Below are 17818 nucleotides of genomic sequence, written 5' to 3'. Positions count from 1 at the left end.
TAAAATTGGAAGTGACTCTCAAAGTGTTACGTAAAAACAAAAGGTTACAAAAATCTTACATTCAGTATGCAGGTAATTTTGTTTAAATATACACACACTAAAAAGAAAGGTAGCAAAAGTTGAAGAACAATGAGTGATTTTTAAATTTTCATCTTATACCTTTCTGTGTTTTATAAATTTTATACAATGAATATATATTACTTTTAAAATCAGATAGAAAACACACAAACTATATTCAGTTCCCTATTAGGATACAAAATACATTAGTGAAAACACACGAAATTGGAACTGCACAAACGTCAAACACATCTACATGTTATAAGAGAAGAATCAGCTCCTAATGAGCAAAAAACAAAACAAAACAAAAACCCTAATTTCGCCAACTTTTCAAGTTATAGATGAACTAAAGTTTGGTTTCATCCTGTTATTCAGCCCAAATCCACGATTTTGCTTTGCTCTGGATCTTGGCCTGTAAAAGGACAAAAAGGCCTAATGCCGTTTTCCTGGTCATTTCTAGCATCCTTGAATTTCACACTTATCTCAATTTTATCACTTGAGATAGACTAATTTCTTTTTTTTTTTTTAATTGAAGTACAGTTGACTTACAATATTACATTACTTTCAGGTATACAACATAGTGATTCAATATTTTTATAGATTATACCCCATTTAAAGTTATTATAAAATATGGGCTATATTCCCTATGCCGTACAATATATCCTTGTAGATTATTCATTTTATACATAGTAGTTTGTACCTCTTAATCCCCTATCCCTATCTTGCCCCTCCCCCGCTTCCCTCTCCAGACTGGTAACCACTAGTCTGTTCCCTAGATCTGTACATTTCTTTATATTCATTCCTTTCATTTTTCAGATTCCACATATAGGTGATAACATACAGCATTTGTCTTTCTCTGTTAGACTTATTCCACCAAGCATAATGCCCTCCAGGTCTATCCATATTGTTGCAAATGGCAAATTTTCATTCCTGTACACACACACAAACACACACATACACACACACGCACATATCCTCTTCTTTATTCATTCATCTGTTGATGGACACTTAGGTTGCTTCCATATCGTCATTGCTGTAAAAGTGCTGCTATGAACGTTGGGGTGCACATATCTTTTCGAATTAGTGCTTCTGTTTTCTTCAGATATATACCCAGGAGTGCAAGTGCTGAGTCATATGGTAGTTCTATTTTTAGTTTTTTAAGGAACCTCCATACTGTTTTCCATAGTGGCTGCACCAATTTACATTCCCACCAACAGCGCAGGAGGGTTCCCCTTCCTCCACATCCTCACTAACATCTGTTATTTGTGGTCTTTTTGATGATGGTCATTCTGACAGGTGTGAGGTGATAACACTGTGGTTTTGACTTGCATTTCTCTGGTGATTAGCAATCTTGAGCATCTTTTCATGTGCCTGTTGGCCATCTGTATGTTGTCTTCGGAAAAATGTCTATTCAGGTCTTCTGCTCATTTTTTAATTGGGTTGTTTGGTTTTTTAATATTGAGCTATATGAGCTGTTTATATATTCTGGATACTAATCCCTTATTTGTCATATCACTTGCAAATATTTTCTCCCATTCAGTAGGTTACCTTTTTGTTTTGGCAATAGTTTCCTTTGCTGTGCAAAAGCTTTTAAGTTTAATTAGGTCCCATTTGTTTATTTTTGCGTTTGTTTACTTTGCCTTCAGAGACAGATCCAAAAAAAGATTATGACGATTTATGTCAAAGAGTGCTCTGCTTATGTTTTCATCTAGGATTTTAATGGTTTCCTGTCTTACATTTAGGTCTTTAATCCTACTGTCATTTCTGATCAGCAAAATAACACCAGTAACATAAACAGTGCATGTCATTCATATCTATTGTTCATAAATGAATATTAACTTTCAAATATATAAATAAGAATTCTACATTTAAATTGGTGTGAAATCACCTTGTGTGCCTATATATTAATATTCTATCAGTTAAAATATGAATATGTGCTTGTTATCATGAGAGTAAAATGCTGTTATAACTGATGAGTATGAAACTATTAACAGGAAAGCAAATGAGTTAATGTGAGAGTTGAGAAAGGGTTCATTTATACGACAGCTTTAGGAAGAACATTATATTCACTGAGGAAAATTTTTATAAAATTTTTAGAAGTCAATAAGAGATATTATTTTATAATTCTATTATACTTATAAAATTGTTTAGTGTACTAACATAAAACAAAGTAACCTTTAAGAACCATATTCGATTTTTAGTTATTTAGTTTTACATCATGAAAAAAATGACCTTTTTTAATGAAAAAGCTCTATTTGGGAATTCTATACATCTTATGCAAATGAATTAAAAGCAGAATAATTAGCTCTGCCATCTCAATTTCACAAGGAGAAAGAATGCTAAACTCACAAACAATAATATCCATAATGAATCATACATATGTAATAAAAATATATAAGGAGTATGGAAAAAAAAGAAAGTGTTAAAGAGAATTGGGGTTCCCAAAACATGTTTTATTCTCACTAATTAAACCTGAGATCAATAGTCTTCATAAGAATGTTTTAAAGAGAAAAACAAATACTGTATGCTAACACATATATATGGAATCTAAGAAAAAAAATGGTCATGAAGAACCTAGGGGCAGGACAGGAATAAAGACGCAGACGTAGAGAATGGACTTGAGGACACAGGGAGGGGGCAGGGTAAGCTGGGACGAAGTGAGAGAGTGGCATGGACTTATATATACACTACCAAATGTAAAATAGATAGCTAGTGGGAAGCAGCTGCGTAGCACAGGGAGATCAGCTGGGTCCTTTGTGACCACCTAGAGGGGTGGGATAGGGAGGGTGGGAGGGAGACAAGAGGGAGGAGATATGGGGACATATGTATATGTATAGCTGATTCACTTTGTTATAAAGCAAACACCATTGTAAACACACCATTGTAAAGCAATTATACTCCAATAAGGACGTTAAGAAAAAAAAAGAATGTTTTAAGAAGAGAATTCCTATTATTTTGAATCTACAAAGAAACAACTGTTTGCAGAAATGATTACAGGACACCATCAACCATTTTCAGGAGTCGAAGACAAAGAAAGTTTTGAGATTTGTCTGGATAATATTCAGCTTTAACTCACTATTGATTTTAACACTCAGCCATCAGACATTCGACCAAAATTGTGACTCGATGGGCCCCTATTTAAAGGCAACCTTAGATAACACATTTCCAGCATTTCATCCACGTTCTTCAGTGATGCTCTTTTTCTCACGCCTGAACACAATAAACCATGAGTACCAGGAGTCCACTGAGCCTAAAGAAGTGGTATTCGGGGTATGCCTAGTGATTTCTATCAGTGTCTCAAATATCTTTGTCTCAAAGAACATGCCTATTACCAAATCAGCAATTTTATTTTTATTTTTAGTACATACTAGCAAATAATAGAGGCAAAAAGCAATAAATCTTCAAACAAGTATGCAATGCTCTAAAGAGGGCGACCCTTGGAAACCAGACTTTCAGGTGCAGGGCTACCCATCCCAGGACAGCTAGAAACGTTCACTCACGAGCCTCTGCATTCCAAAGCAGAAGATTTAGGGGTAGCGATACCTGACTTACTAAAGTGCGCTTGTTCATAAGCCAACCATGTGAAGACAGACGGAATGTCTCCAACAATCCAAACGGTGACCATGAAGAAGTGGGCTTACTCAGACCACTTCCGGATTGTTCCAGAAAGTCCGTAAGCACCAAGATGACAAACCTGCTAACCATGACAGCTACCCAGAAATGGCCTTGGCTGCCCTAGCGAAGGGAGCAAGCTCTCCAGCACAGATGTGTTCACGCAGAAGCCAGAAGGCCATTCACCAGAGACTCCCGTGAGGGTTTCGTTTCACACAAGCAGTTCACACCAAGGGTGCGATGACCATGATCGCTGACATTTACAGAGTGCTTCCTACCCACGAGGCTCAGCAGTGCAGATGAAGCAAGGTCCAGACCGCTCACACAGAAGCACAGCTCAAATCTAAGCTGATTCCTGAACCCATGGTCTTCACTGCTAGACCCTTAACACACGAAACCCGTGTGCTTTTTAATCAGCTGCATCAGACCCTGCCCATTTCCCCTCTAGTCTCTGCAGCTCAAGGACTCACAAAAAGCCTGGCCATCAATCAATACTTATTCAAAGGGCGAGCCTGCCCTGCTTCCCGCGTTCCCTGCTTCCTTAACTACAAGTCGCACTTCTGCTCTGGGATGCCAGGAAAATTTATCCTTCGAGATTCTGGCTCAGACGTTACCTTGCCCTGACCAATCCAAGCCCGAGTTACGGCTGTTTCTCCCTAGATGATGCCGGCATGGTGGAGCCTGCCCTGCCCTCCCACAGACGAGCCACATTTACTAGCCCTCACCCCACCCGTATCCTTGCTGTGACCTGTGGCCACGTGACAGAGCTCTGGCAAAAGGAAGCACGGTCAAAGTAACGCGTATGTTGCACTTCTGGCCCACACCTGCAGCCACAAGGGTTCTTTCCCCCCTTGTCTGCTGGAGGACTGGAACCTTCTAAGTTCTCAAGGTCTGGCTGCCAGACCAGCAGCAGTAACATCACCTGGGAACCTGTCACACTTGCAAACTCGGACTTAACTGAATCAGAAACTCTGATCATAGGGCCCAGCAACCTGTGTTTTAACCAGTGTTACAGGGGATTCTCATGCAAACTCACGTTTAAGGACCACTGCCCTCAACAAACCAGCCTCAACTGCAATCAGGCGATAAGGCCCCAGGCAGCAGAACAATGTGTTGGAAGGAACACTGGTCTCTGTAGGACCAGGTGAAGTGGAACTATCCACCAATCTGGACCATTTACATCAAAACTTATGTGAGAAAACAAGTAGTCTATTACCTTTAAAGGCCCTGACTGGGCTTCCCTGGTGGCGCAGTGGTTGAGAGTCCGCCTGCCGATGCAGGGGACACGGGTTCGTGCCCCGGTCCAGGAAGATCCCACATGCCGCGGAGCGGCTGGGCTCGTGAGCCATGGCCGCTGAGCCTGCGCGTCCGGAGCCTGTGCTCCGCAACGGGAGAGGCCACAACAGTGAGAGGCCCGCGTACCGCAAAAAAAAAAAAAAAGGCCCTGACTTATTGTTGGGACGCCCTGCAGCAGCTTTATCCAAGCTAAGTCCACCTGACACACCTTTACATGCTGTGCAGATGTATCAGTCTTTCTCTTCCCTCTAGACTAGAAGCTCAGGAGCCAGACCAGCTCTCACTCATCTTTGCATCCCTCCAGGGCCTAGAAAACCCCTGGCCTATACCAGGTGCTCGATGAACAACAATACCTACTTACCCTTTTCCATCTTTACTGCCAAAATGGTAATTCGTAATCTCTAAAATTATACCAATAAGCCAGCAACTTCCTTTTATAAAAATGTTATAAAAGTAACAACACTCACTATAGACTAAAACTTTCCTACTCTACGATTCTCAGAATGATGTCCATTTGTCAAAGTCTGTCTTCGGCACTGCTACTACCTCGTTTCCTTGGGTCCCAGCGCGAGAGAAGGCTCTTAATTTTGATCCAGTCCATCTTCCCCGATATATAACTTATACTAATACACACTTGCTTTTCCCTGGCTGAACCTTGCCCTGCTGCTCACTGTTTACTGCCCAACATAAAGATAGCTAATCTCCTTGCTACCCACAGTACTAGCCCAGCCAGGGAGCTGGTCTGTACTGACATTCGCCTTCATTTTACAACAGCTGAAAGGTGCGTTTACCAAATCTGGAGTTAGGGACAAAATGGGCAAAAGCAATTTAATATTTCCATTATTTTCCAGAGGTTCCTGCTTTCAATAAAATCAATGTAAGAAGGAAAACGATCCACGACCAGCCCTCTGGCACGATTCTAATCTATTTTGTCTTTGCTGAAATGGTCCCAACATCCTTTTGTCTTTAATATTCCGAGCAGGATTTTTTTCTAAATCGACTCACATGTTTCCTACCAAATGCCACATTCCTAGCAAAGCTATTGCATCAATCGTTTCATAGTCCTATGTGCTGAAACTGAGCCTGTGCCAAAAGCCTACTTGGAACAGCATACCTATTTCCCCGTTAATTTATATTCCCTATACTTTAAAAGAGAACTCTAACTCTTTAGAAACGAATCCTTCCAATCCATATGGAAAAGTGTAACAAATACCCAACGATACCGACAATACCCCAAAATTCTGTTCTTTGATTTTGACTAGTTGATCAGAATTTCCATTCAAATCTAACGGAAGGCTGAAGCTCAATGCTGTGATGCCAAATATACCAAGATTTTCCTTTACTATGTGGCTTTTAAAATATTTTCCAAGAACAAAAGGAGAAGACGTAACTAGTCTCATACTACAGGAAAGCTACAGGGACCGCATAGAAGGATGACAATCTTAGACTGAGGACACTTAGCCATCCCCAAAGATACTAAATGCCAGCCAAAGGGTACTTCTACCTTGTCCTCTCGGCTCTACGCAGACACCAAAAATCTTCGTCACGTCTATCCTTGGTAAGCAGCTCACATGAACAGCTGTGCCAGTCCCATATTAGAAAAGGCACCCTAACACCTGCAGTGAAACACACTGTAGATTAAAGTTAAACTCCAAAGCCTGAATAGTTATCACAAGATAAAATATGCTGTCCAGAACTCAATGTACACTTTAAAAACCTGAAACATTGGTAGGGGCTTATTGGGCAATCAAGACCTTTCCAAGAGACTTCATTCTCTACTAGCTAGACATTTTTTTTTTAACATCACACCCATAAGATAGCCTTGACCACTTAGGCCAGTTAATAACTGAAATACTGGATCTGCAAAAAGAACAAAACGATAGCGGTGTGAAAGTCCAACCTTCCCACTTTAATGGGATATTAACTTTCAAGATTATTTCTAAGGTGTGACCCTCTCCAAACGACTAGAACTAGTCGGACAAAATTTAACCTGAAATCCTGCTGGCCAGTTTAAGGACGAAATTACTAAGTGATGAAATACAAGAATTACATCTTCAACAATCCCATGACATGGCTCCCAAGCCTTCTGCAGCCCTGACTGTCCTGCTATGGTTATAATCGGGTCTGTCAAGGCTCCTCCGACATCTCAGAAGAGCACAGTGTTCTTCAGATTGGAGTGACCACCACCAACTATAATAGAAACTGCTACCTACTTCCTGATGGCCAATAAGCTAAATCTGGCCTAGCTATGTTTTTTGGGCTCAAAAAACAGAAGACTTAAGAAAACTTCAGCCAAAATTTTAAAAATCACAAATTTTCACCAAAAACTCCAGAATTCCAGCTTCCCTTGAAAAATCAGCTTTGGTAACCACCAGCAAATGTGAGGGGGGCTTTGCTTTTAGCCTGGGCATGGGATTTTCACGTGGTCATGCTGTCCATATCTCAAAAAATGGCCGCATCTACATTCATATCCATTCATGTTCCCTGCCCGGCAACCTCTAGCCATGTGAATTTGGAATTTATGTTGGCATTAACTACTTCACCTAACCCATGACCTCATCAGGTAACAACATCTTACAGTAAACAGAAACTCCCATGATTTATTCATAAAATTTAATCCTGGTCTCAGGCAAGTCTCCTTCTATACAGTTAACTTCGAGAACTTCACCGCAAGTCTTTACATTTATCTTTGAAATTTGATGTTGTTAAATTAGATACATTCAACTCAATCACTATTCATTGTGCACCCAAAGGACGAGCGGTTTTGAAACTAGTGGTTTTGCAAAAGGCAGAGCCTCTCTCTCCAGTTTTAACAAGGTAAGTATCACCTGAATGTCTTTCATATGCTTAGTTTTACCTATAATCTACCTTAAAAAAGAAACTAAAAGGATTCAGAATTTTTTGTCTGTATAAGCTGGGAGCTATTTATTTTAAAATAACATGTAACTGAGTAACTTAAATATGTCTAAAAGTATATATTGTCTACAACTCTGACCTTCCACAGATATCTAGTTTGGCACAGAAAACCTCTAAAAACTAAAAAAGTTTCTATGGGATTATGGCTTAAGACAGAAAGTATGTGGCATCTCCGTCCGATGCCAAGACAGGAGCAAGGCGAGCTGGTCAGAGGCCCAGACGTTCACGGAAGAGGGAGGTCCCTCTAGTTGGCAACTGGGCTGCCCCTGGCTTCCTCACTCCACAAGGACACAGGCCGCCCGGGGAGGATCCCCTGATGACACCTGCTGCCGGCCAAAAGCCAGGCTTCCCCGGAATGGCCGGCTGGGGGACAAGGGGGTGGATCAGCAAGGAGCCCTCTTGCAGGGCCCCGCCCACAGGGCTGTAAGGACAGCCCTTTGTTCTTTCTGGAGAAAGACAGTTCTGCACTCTGAAGGCTTTTTTTCTGAATAGCTTGATAACAATGCTGATAGAGCTTCTCTTTCCAGTCACCTCTTATCACCCAACAGTGTAATGACAGTGTAATCGTCTAGCTGGGGATAACTGGTACCTCTCACAGTTATCTTCATTTTCCTTTGAATCCCCAGTCACATTCCTCCAAAATTCTTCAATGCTTTGCACATCTCCTTTTAAGTAACCCTCCTGAGGAAAATAAAAGTCAGCCAGAAAGGTTTACACAGCTTCCTTCTAACCCACGGAGATGTACTGTGCAGCCCTTTATGTAAACACTCACATCAGAGGCACCCCGTAACTCCCGCGGCTGTGCAGCTAGGAGGAAGCACAGCAGTGCCCACACGGAGGGACCGAGTCACAGTGACCTGACCCCGATCTGCGGAGCTCGGCCAGCTGGGGAGCCGAAGGAGCTGCAGAGACAAGGCAGCACCCCATCCAGGGAGGGGACGCCACTGCTGTCCTGACCCCACGACCAGCCTTCCAGCCAGGGAGGGTGTGGGTGTCAACGAAAGACGCTGGAAAAGTGAAGTGTCCCCGGGAAAAGGATCCCTGAGAGCCCCTGGTGCAGGGCTGCTCAGAAGCTGGGCACGGGTACCACCCCAGCCGGGAGCCTCCGCCTGGCCGCCCGGCCAACTCCTCTGGTAGCTGCTGCCTTGAAAAGTGTGAGAACCACTGCATTAAGCTGCAGCCACCTTCTCCTCTGCATCCCGCACGGCCAGCACACTGTCGCCACACGCCGGACCCTCCAATGCCTGCAAAATGCATCACGGCAAACGGGCACTGCACACCCTGATGCACCCGAGGGATGTACACACCGTGTCCTCCACAAGCCCTGGAAAAGCAGCTCGGCAGCTGCGACACCCAGCACAGACTGAGCTCTGTGTGCTCGGCCCTCTGCCGGCAGGACCCCTGATGCCAACCTCAGCCCTGCGGGAGGGGCCCTCACCCGCCCCGGGATACACACCAGGAACCTGCCGCTTAGGAAAGCGCAGTCAGTGCCTGGACCGCCCCGCTAATCAGTGATGAGCGGAACTTTAGCTGGTCTGTGCTCCCGCCACGCGAGCCGCTCACTCCGGACGCCCTCCGTGCCCGGCGGTGCTGAGCGCGAGAGAGGCAAACCTGAGTGAGAGGCCCTGCGCCTGAAGAGTCTACACCCTGGCAGGGAGGCGCGCGAAGTAAGCAAAAGAAATGAAGTGCTGCAGGTGCCATCAGAGTAGGGAAAGCCGAGGCAGCTCCCCCGAGGCCCCGACTGACAAGGGCAAAGGCGGCCAAATCTCCGCCAATCAGCGGGGGCTCTCGGACCACCACTTCCAAGAGCAAGGACGACACACACCCTTGACAGGCAGCTGTGGAAAGGGGCAAAGACCCCCAACGTGTGCCCCGTACCCCCCTCCTGAAAAAGCCAGACCGAGGCGATGCTGGGCTTTTGCTTGGAAGACACAGGAGAGGCTGGGGGAGCCCAGAGCGAAGGACAGAGGTTGAGCAGGACGGCTACCTGTCTATCTTCTCTTCGAGCTGCTTCTGCAGCGCCAGCCTCACTGCAGAACCGCGGCAGAGGTTCGAGGAACAGCTCCTCGAAGGGGCTCCGCCGGGGATGCCCACAGCCTCAGGCAGCAGCATGTACTTACCTACCGCTGGTGCCTGCATTAGACGCGCACAAGTGGCCCCATGGGGAGTGACGCGCCACTGGAAAGGACGGGTCAGATCCTTAAAAGCTTCATCCAGGAGGCATAAGCTTTAGCAGAGTATTGCAAAATACGGGTTTGCCGACCCAAAGGAGTGTGGAGGGGGTTCCAGGCAGAGGAAATAGTTTGATGAAAGGCATGGAGTTAAAAGATAAGGAAACGTATTGGGGGAACTTAACTGGTTCTGCAGGTCCTTCGGGCAGCAGACCAGGACTGCACTTCCAGCCCAGCCACTGCCACATGCATGGGGGCTTCTGGCAATTTCCTGCTCCTCTGGGGAGAGAGTGTGGGTGTGTGAGGGGTGGCCAAAGTAGGGGCAGGGCCCAAATAACAGAAAAGGAGCTGGCAGCCATATTCGGGAGGTTCTAGGCCTCTCCTGTGGGCCAGGGGTTCCCAGAGATAAAGCAGGCCTGAGAATGCGTGGGGCAGGGCCTCTCACAGGGCAGGCCTCTCAGCCCAGAAGGACCCCAAAGTTAGACTTCTGACATTTTCTACACATGAGGTTACACAGGCAGTCACCAGAGATCCAGTGACAGGACTGGAAAGGGACATGGACGTCATTCAGCTGAAAACTGGGGGCCACACCGCCTAGTGTGCACTTACGCATTTTATTCTTCCCGTATATTGTGACTATATTGTCAACAGCACAATTACACTGCATGACCTTTTGGAGATTACAAGTTAATCGGTTAAACGCAAACATTTAAAAAATGCATCACACTTTGATAACCTTTTAGTAATATGGAGAAACTTAAAAAAAATGTGGCCAGGTAGCTCTCTACCTCTGATGGTAGGAGAAGGTGGGTAAGAATGAGCCTGCTTAAAAATGTAGGTTCCCTGGCCCTCGCTGGGTAGCTCTGGGTAGAGCCTGGGAATATATAACAACAATCCCACATGATTTTTGATACAAGTGGTCTCACAGCCACACTTGAAAAAGCACTGCAAAGGGCAGCAGGGAAGCTGGGAAGAGGTTTAAGCAAGAAGTAACTAATCAGTATTACGCAGTTTGCGCTAGATGTGGCTACCAGTGTTGCAGGCAGAAGCCTGATTATAATGGTGTAAGAGTGAGCAGAGATTAGCAAGATGCAACTGTTCTTTCAAAACGTGTGACTGCGAAGAAAGAGACAGAATAAGGATGTGCCTTAAGGGCCTGACAAAAGGTGTTTTATTTGTGTTCATCACGTAGAGAGATGAGTAACACTGTAAAGGACATGTCAGTAATCACAACGTCCTGCACAGGATTTCCACGGCCTCCAGACCCACTCTCCACTGTCCTCTGCGCCCCCAAAGTATCAACTTGCCCTCTGAAGGAGGCACCAGCAGGAAAGAGAGGATGGGAGGGAGTGGGGTATTCATCTCCCCTCACCCCCTCCCTCAAGGCTACCGCAGGCTGGATGGGTCCCTCTTTGGGGGCCACAGCTGCTCCTGACAGGAGCCCCTACAGCTCCCCTCGTGGGGTTCTGACCTCCTTAGGGCTCTGCCCTTCCTTCCTCTGGCCCCTCCAGGCCTAGAGGAGCTGGTCCTGGGAGACCACCCTATTCCTTGCCGATTTCCCTAAACCTGCCCATATCTTAGTAAATGGTTCTTAAAGTCTCCTTGGTTACCTAGTTCAATCTGTCTCCTACCAGAACCCTGCCAGATACATACAACATTAAGCAGAGTGTAAATGCCAGCACAGTGCCAAATCCAAAATGCTACTGTGGTTCAAATACAACAGCAGTCACATCGGATGGGATTCAGGAAAAGATTCATCTGCAAGGTGCACTGGATGCGGGCTTGGAAGAACAGTGAGGCTTCTGATAAGCAAAGGAGGGGGGCACATCATTGCTGCCTATTCAGATCTCCTGAATCCGAATTCTATCTTTCCACACATCAGCTATCCCTCCCCTTTTCCAAACCCTACACGTTTACCAAAGCAGGACCCACGTCATTTATAAAATCATTAAATGATCGCTCTGCTGGGGGCCCTGTTTACAGGTTGTTTTATTTTAAAGAAGTCTTGCCAAGTTCTATCATCGTAGACTCCCACCTGTTAAATCAACTGCAGGCAAAAGCTGTGTGTGAGCTGTTTTGATTATTTCCCTGGAAAGTCAGCCCTGATGGGCCACAGTAAACAGAGACTAGGGTTATTTGTACCTATCGAGGCAGTAATAACACAGGAAGCACTTTTAAAGCAGGGGACAAAGAACTCTTGAACAGTGAGGAAGCAGAAAAACCACTTTTGACTCCAAATTCAAAATGAGATTTTAATCCTACTTTAATCACTGTGTGGGGAATAGGACTGAACCTGAGCCTGATATCTCCCTTCCTAAAAAGGAAGTCCTAGAGATTTAAAATGGAATATATGTGAACAGATGTTAACTTCCCAAAAGAAAAACAGAAGACAAGTTCCAAATATTTCATAATTTGTAAAGAAGAAAGGAACGTGCAGCAGATGTATACTAGGAGCCAGGTACTTTACATAGATTATGTATTTTAATCTCCACAATAATCTACAAATAGCTACTATTTATTATCTTTATTTTATAGGTGAGGAAACTGGGCCTTAAAGAAATATACAGTAATTTGCCAACGAGCACAAGGCTGGCAGAATCTGGTTCCAAGCCAGTCATCACCACGGCATGACTACTTCCTACCGATGAAGGGAAACAGACACAGGGAAACCGACATGGACTACAGTTTAGGCCACGCGGTCCTTTGCCTCACTGCCTCAGATTAACCACAGAGGCAGTTTCAACTTCGAAATTTATTAGCCCCTTTTCCTCCCCTGAGTTCATATTTATATTCCCTCCAACTCGGTCCAAAAAGAATTTGAGGCAGCTTGATGAAACAAACACAGAATCATGGAATTTTAAAACTAAGTGCAACACACATTTTACACAGGGGGAAACTCATTTATGTAAAGTGACATTTCTAAAATTAGTTAACTGACAGGGCCCAAAATACAGATTCAAGATTCTCAGGCCCATATGCCTTCCTGATGAAAAGGAATCTTCCACAGCAGATTGCCTCAGTACGGCAGGGCTCTCAGTATGAAGGCCGAGGCTCATTACGGCTGTAAAAGTAGACAGGTGCGACAAGTGAGTTAGATACTTGTGTCCAAAACCTAAAGCATTCAAATGGCAACTTTAAAATAAAACACACCTTTGATTTTCTTGTTTGGTTGCCACTCACCTTCTGCTCCTAAAAGTCATTATCTTCAAAAGGCTCAAAACTGAGAACGTCATTTATTTCTTCATCTATACAACAGGGTTCATCACAACACAGAATTGTAAGAGGATTAAAGCAGTTAGTGTTCTAAACTATTCTTTTCCCTAATATATTATTTCACTTCATTGGTTGTCTACATGGCATGGGGCGGGGTAGAATATACAGCAATCCGCCAATCAACGAAATGGCCAAAAAGCAGGAAACGAGGATTCTCCCTCTGTACACACATGGCTTTCCCCACTCCAGCCATCACCACCAGCACTTCAGTGTTGGGAAAGCTCTTCCTCTCCACCCTGTCCTCCAAAAATACACTGGCAACCTGCATCTAAAACACGGATCTGTCAAAATGATTTGCCACGTGTTCAGAATAGAAATTAAAATGGACCTTTTACTCAAATGCTTAATACCATATGTACATACGTACCTGAAGCTAAAACACTTCAGGACTTGAATTTTATCTGACTTCATAAGGTGTTGTGAGGACGCAGGAAAATAATATAACGCATGTGAAAAAGATTTGAAAACTGTAAGATGTGACCCGTGATAATTATTACCTGACTTGGCAGGATTGGTTACAACAGCTGGTCCTTCTTCCTCCCTCCTCCAAACCTTTCCGAGTATCTCAAGTCTCCCTCTTGCCCCCTCTCCCCACCCCAAAAAGTTCAGCATGTCATCTCTAAAACAAGGACCCTGTCCCCAAACAGGACTGTTCGATGAGGTCAGTCTCATCCCTCACTGGCTGTCGGCCAAGTATGCCATCCTGGACATCATGTCACCAGGGAATCTTACTCCAATTTCATAGTAATTACAGCGTCAAGGGAAATAAGGAAAGAAAAATGGTTTGACAGGAAAGGAAAGGAAGGGTAAAGAGAGGGAGGAAGGAGAGGGCTAGAGAGCCCCTCAGTCTGATAACTCAGAAGTGAGGTAAGTCAAATGCAATAGAACATATATGTTCAGGTTAAAAAACAAAAACAAAAAACCTCTTTAAAAAATAGGTTGATCTGGACACAATTATTCTCCCTTGTTTGGTATTCATGTTGGGGTTTTTAAAAAAATTCACCACATAGCCAACTAATAAAGAATACGGTTCTGTTCAATGACATCTGATGTCTTCTCGATAGCACGTTTGGCCCTTGTCTCTCCCTCAGTCCAAATCCCCACAGATATTCCTTTAATGATAACTAACCACCCTAGAAATAAAGTCGCCTGGAATGCAAGGCCTAGAAAGGGGAAACATCAGATGCTAAATATTTCTCACCTTAAAGCATCATCGAACCTCACTCAATACCAGATTTTATATTTTTATTTCAATGTAAGACCTACTGAACAAATACTACGGTTACCTCAAGGTCACTCTGGAATTCTCAGAAAAGATGAAAGAATCCAGGAGCCTAAGGCAGGCAAGATCTTTTGTCCCTGTTCCTTGCCTGGTCTTTACTGCAACATATTTCATCCTTTCTCTCCTACCTGACCCTGCAACCTGCATTCCTCTATTCCATACATACCAGTACTTTCTATCATTTCGTAAATTCCACACTCACTCTAGTAAAAAAGTTTAACTATTTTCTGGCTCTAAGGTCCTTTTCTTCCTCTGACATCAAATAACTGCTTTTATAATTTCCTAAATTTTCAAAACACTGTTAATTAGTGTATACCAAATTAACACACTAAAAAGTTATATTTTCACACTTTTCATCTCCTGATTTGTCTTCTTCCTGTTGAATCACTCTATTGGATTACAACTAGTTCTTAGGCTTTCTCTCAGCTGGGACCCAGTTATTTACATGTAACCAAAGTTAATTTCTATTTTGCTCAACTTCAAAATACTGACTCAGCGACTACTTTTTCATCCAATTTTACTAAATGATTTTTCAGTTATTCCAAGTGCTTTATCAGCAAAAAAGTCAATTCTTCGGTGCTTCAGAGAAACAGTTTATTATTACCATAAAAAGTTAAGGCTTGTGTGGTATTAATCCAATATTCTTAAGACTTGCTAAGAGAAAACAACCCAAAATACAAGTGGCTATGCAAATTCAGAATGGTCTCAAGAGAACAAAGGTGTCCAAGGTACCAAATCAAAACCTGTAGATAATAAAGGAGGAAAGTCAAAATTTTAAGTCCTGTCCCCTTCCCTTGATTCTCCTGCTTATGTCAGCACTAAAAAGAACCCGCTCCGGATTGCTGAGATTTTTAAATGAGTTTATTATATTAAATCACTTTTAAAGTCACAGGCATTATATAAATTAGAAGCCATGAGCTCAGTAGAGAAAATATTTCATCGTGATGGGGAGAGAGAAAATGAAACAGAGAGCAAGAGGGAGAAAGAGAGCATAATCCTGTTCCCTAAGGTAAGTGAAAAGCTATAGGCCTATCTCTCTTGCTCTCATTGGCAAAACAATTTTTAAACAGATACCTACCCTGCATTTGCTGATACCTTGGCAGCAACCTACTTAAGTCAAGGAGGGTTGTAATGCACTAAAAGGCCGTACACTGTGCTTCACTTCAGAAAAGTGAGAATTCTCCACAGGGCTGAGAAGACGAAACGCCGTAGGTTCTGATCAGTTTACTAATAAACAGAGAAGACTACTTTCTTATAGTACGCGGTTAATTTCACTAGTGGCACTTGAATCTATTAGCAAGATTCACATTATAACTGTAGTTCAAGATGCATGGGGGATAGGTATTTACTAAGAACCAACAGCTATTACTGAACTCTAAGTAAGGAATTCAGATCTGAACAGAGGTAGAATTTTTTTATACTCATTGAACATACTTCTATTTAACTTTTTAAAACACTGAAGCACAAAGCACTTAGTGTCATAACGTTAGACACAGGGGTCGTTTCCCGTCTTGCTGCTATGAAACAGAGTCTGGACACAGAGGAATCCAGTATTATAAATGAAATCCCTGATGACATCAATGACAGCAACACATTCGGGCGGACAGTGAACCCGGATCCCTTGGAAAGTGCAAACACTTCTAGATCAAGTCCACTTGAAATAATTTTAAGGAAAATTTTCAGTGAACTACCTCTAGCCTGGGGCTAAAGCAATTATCTCTGCCCCACCAACTACCCTAAATGTCACTCTGACAAATACTCCCAAACTTTCTTTTCTGAATAAAAATGGCGCTGCTTTTCCCACACAATCCTGTTTATATCTCAGTAACCCTTAGGCCCTTCATGCAAACTCAAAGTGAGGAATTAGATGTCACTCTTCCCTACACTGTGTCAAATGCTTTTTTTTGGGGGGGGGGGGCGGGGGAAAAGGTGTTTCCATCTACAAGGTTGACACTTTCTCCGCTAGACACCCTGGGATCATTAACTCAGTTTGCCTTTTCTTCCTAACCCCTGCCTGCCTTGCCCCAAACTGTTGCCTCTCTCTCTTGAATACGCCGCACTTCCACGCAAACTGTCCCAAAGAGCCGGTCGCCGACCCCGGAGCTGGCCTCCTCCACGCCACACACGTCGTGTCCAGCGCACCGTCCACCTAGGCACGTCCATCCTTTCCCCGTGGAGTATCGGGTGCCACGCGCGCAGGGCACAGACACCCCGGCTCCCCCAAAGCACAGCCTTTCCACGCACTGTCTACACCCGTGCCCACACGCACTGGAAGCGGCTTCGGGACTCCGATCGCCGACTACGCGGTGCACGCACGCCCCGGGTCGGGCGCTGCTGTGGCAGGGAGCAGGGCCAAGCATGCACGCGCGCACGTCGGTGCCCGGAGCCCCCGCGGGCTGCCCGGGCGGGGTGGGGGCTGGGTGGGCAGCTGGGGGCGGGGGGACAGCGGGCGCCAGGCAGCGAGCGGACAATAACAAGCGGGTCGCCTCCTCCCTTCGCCCCCGCCCCAGCCCGCGCCCCGGGTCCCGGGTCCCGGCTTCCGCGCGATGGCACACGGCCGCGGAGGGGGCGGCGAGGGCGCGGTGCCAGCGGGGCCGCCTCGGGTACCTGGTCGATGGGCAGCTGCACGGCGTTGCTGAGGGGCTGCAGCAGGGTGGAGCCCGTGGTGCTGGTGGTGGCCATGGCCTGCCTGGCGCTCCGGCCGCCCGCGCCGCTCGCCCGCGACTGAGCCGGGCGACGCCGAGGACGGGGAAGCGACCGGCGCGCCTGCCCCCTGGCCGCCCGCGGTCGGAGCGCGCGGGGCGGGGCCGGGGAGGGGCCGGGGGCGGTGACCCGCTCGGCCCTCCTTCCGCGCCCCCACGCCCCCACCGCGCCCCCGCGTCCCCGCGTCCCGCGTCCCCGCCCGCGCCCCCGACCGCCTGCGCCCGCCCCGCCCCCTGACTTCCAGCAGCTTCCAACCGCCCCCTCCCCACCTCGCGCGCCCTCGCGCCAGACAGCCCCGCGGCCCAATCGCGGAGCGGCGCCCCGACGCCCGCAGCCAATCAGAAGGCGCAGGCAGCGCCCCGCCTCCATCCCAGGCCCCGGCCCGGGGGACTAGGGGCTGTCTGGCCACAGTGGGCGGGCGGCTCGCGGGGATTGCTCTTCGGTGCCAGCGGGGGGTATCTCCGCCTCCTCATCCCCTTATTCCTCCTCCCTGCCCGAGGTCGGCGGC

At 45.6% G+C, this 17818-nt stretch overlaps 1 protein-coding gene across 2 annotated transcripts in view; it reads right to left on the bottom strand.

Annotated features, from left to right (window-relative positions):
* Positions 1 to 17377, bottom strand: part of MBOAT2 (membrane bound O-acyltransferase domain containing 2) — a 113113-nt gene extending 95736 nt beyond the window's left edge. For both annotated transcript variants that reach the window (XM_030844504.2, XM_060309448.1), the window contains exon 1: positions 17215 to 17377. In XM_030844504.2, coding sequence (XP_030700364.1) covers positions 17215 to 17289 — 75 coding nt within the window. In that variant the 5' untranslated portion in view covers positions 17290 to 17377. The remainder of the gene's footprint in view (positions 1 to 17214) is intronic.
* Between the last annotated feature and the right edge of the window lie 441 nt (positions 17378 to 17818).

The sequence above is a fragment of the Globicephala melas genome, chromosome 12 (genome assembly GCF_963455315.2).
Source record: "Globicephala melas chromosome 12, mGloMel1.2, whole genome shotgun sequence".
In the NCBI taxonomy this organism is placed as follows: Eukaryota; Metazoa; Chordata; class Mammalia; order Artiodactyla; family Delphinidae; genus Globicephala; species Globicephala melas.
The sequence above is the reverse complement of the archived record's forward strand: the minus strand, read 5'-3'. Positions and strand labels throughout refer to the sequence as shown.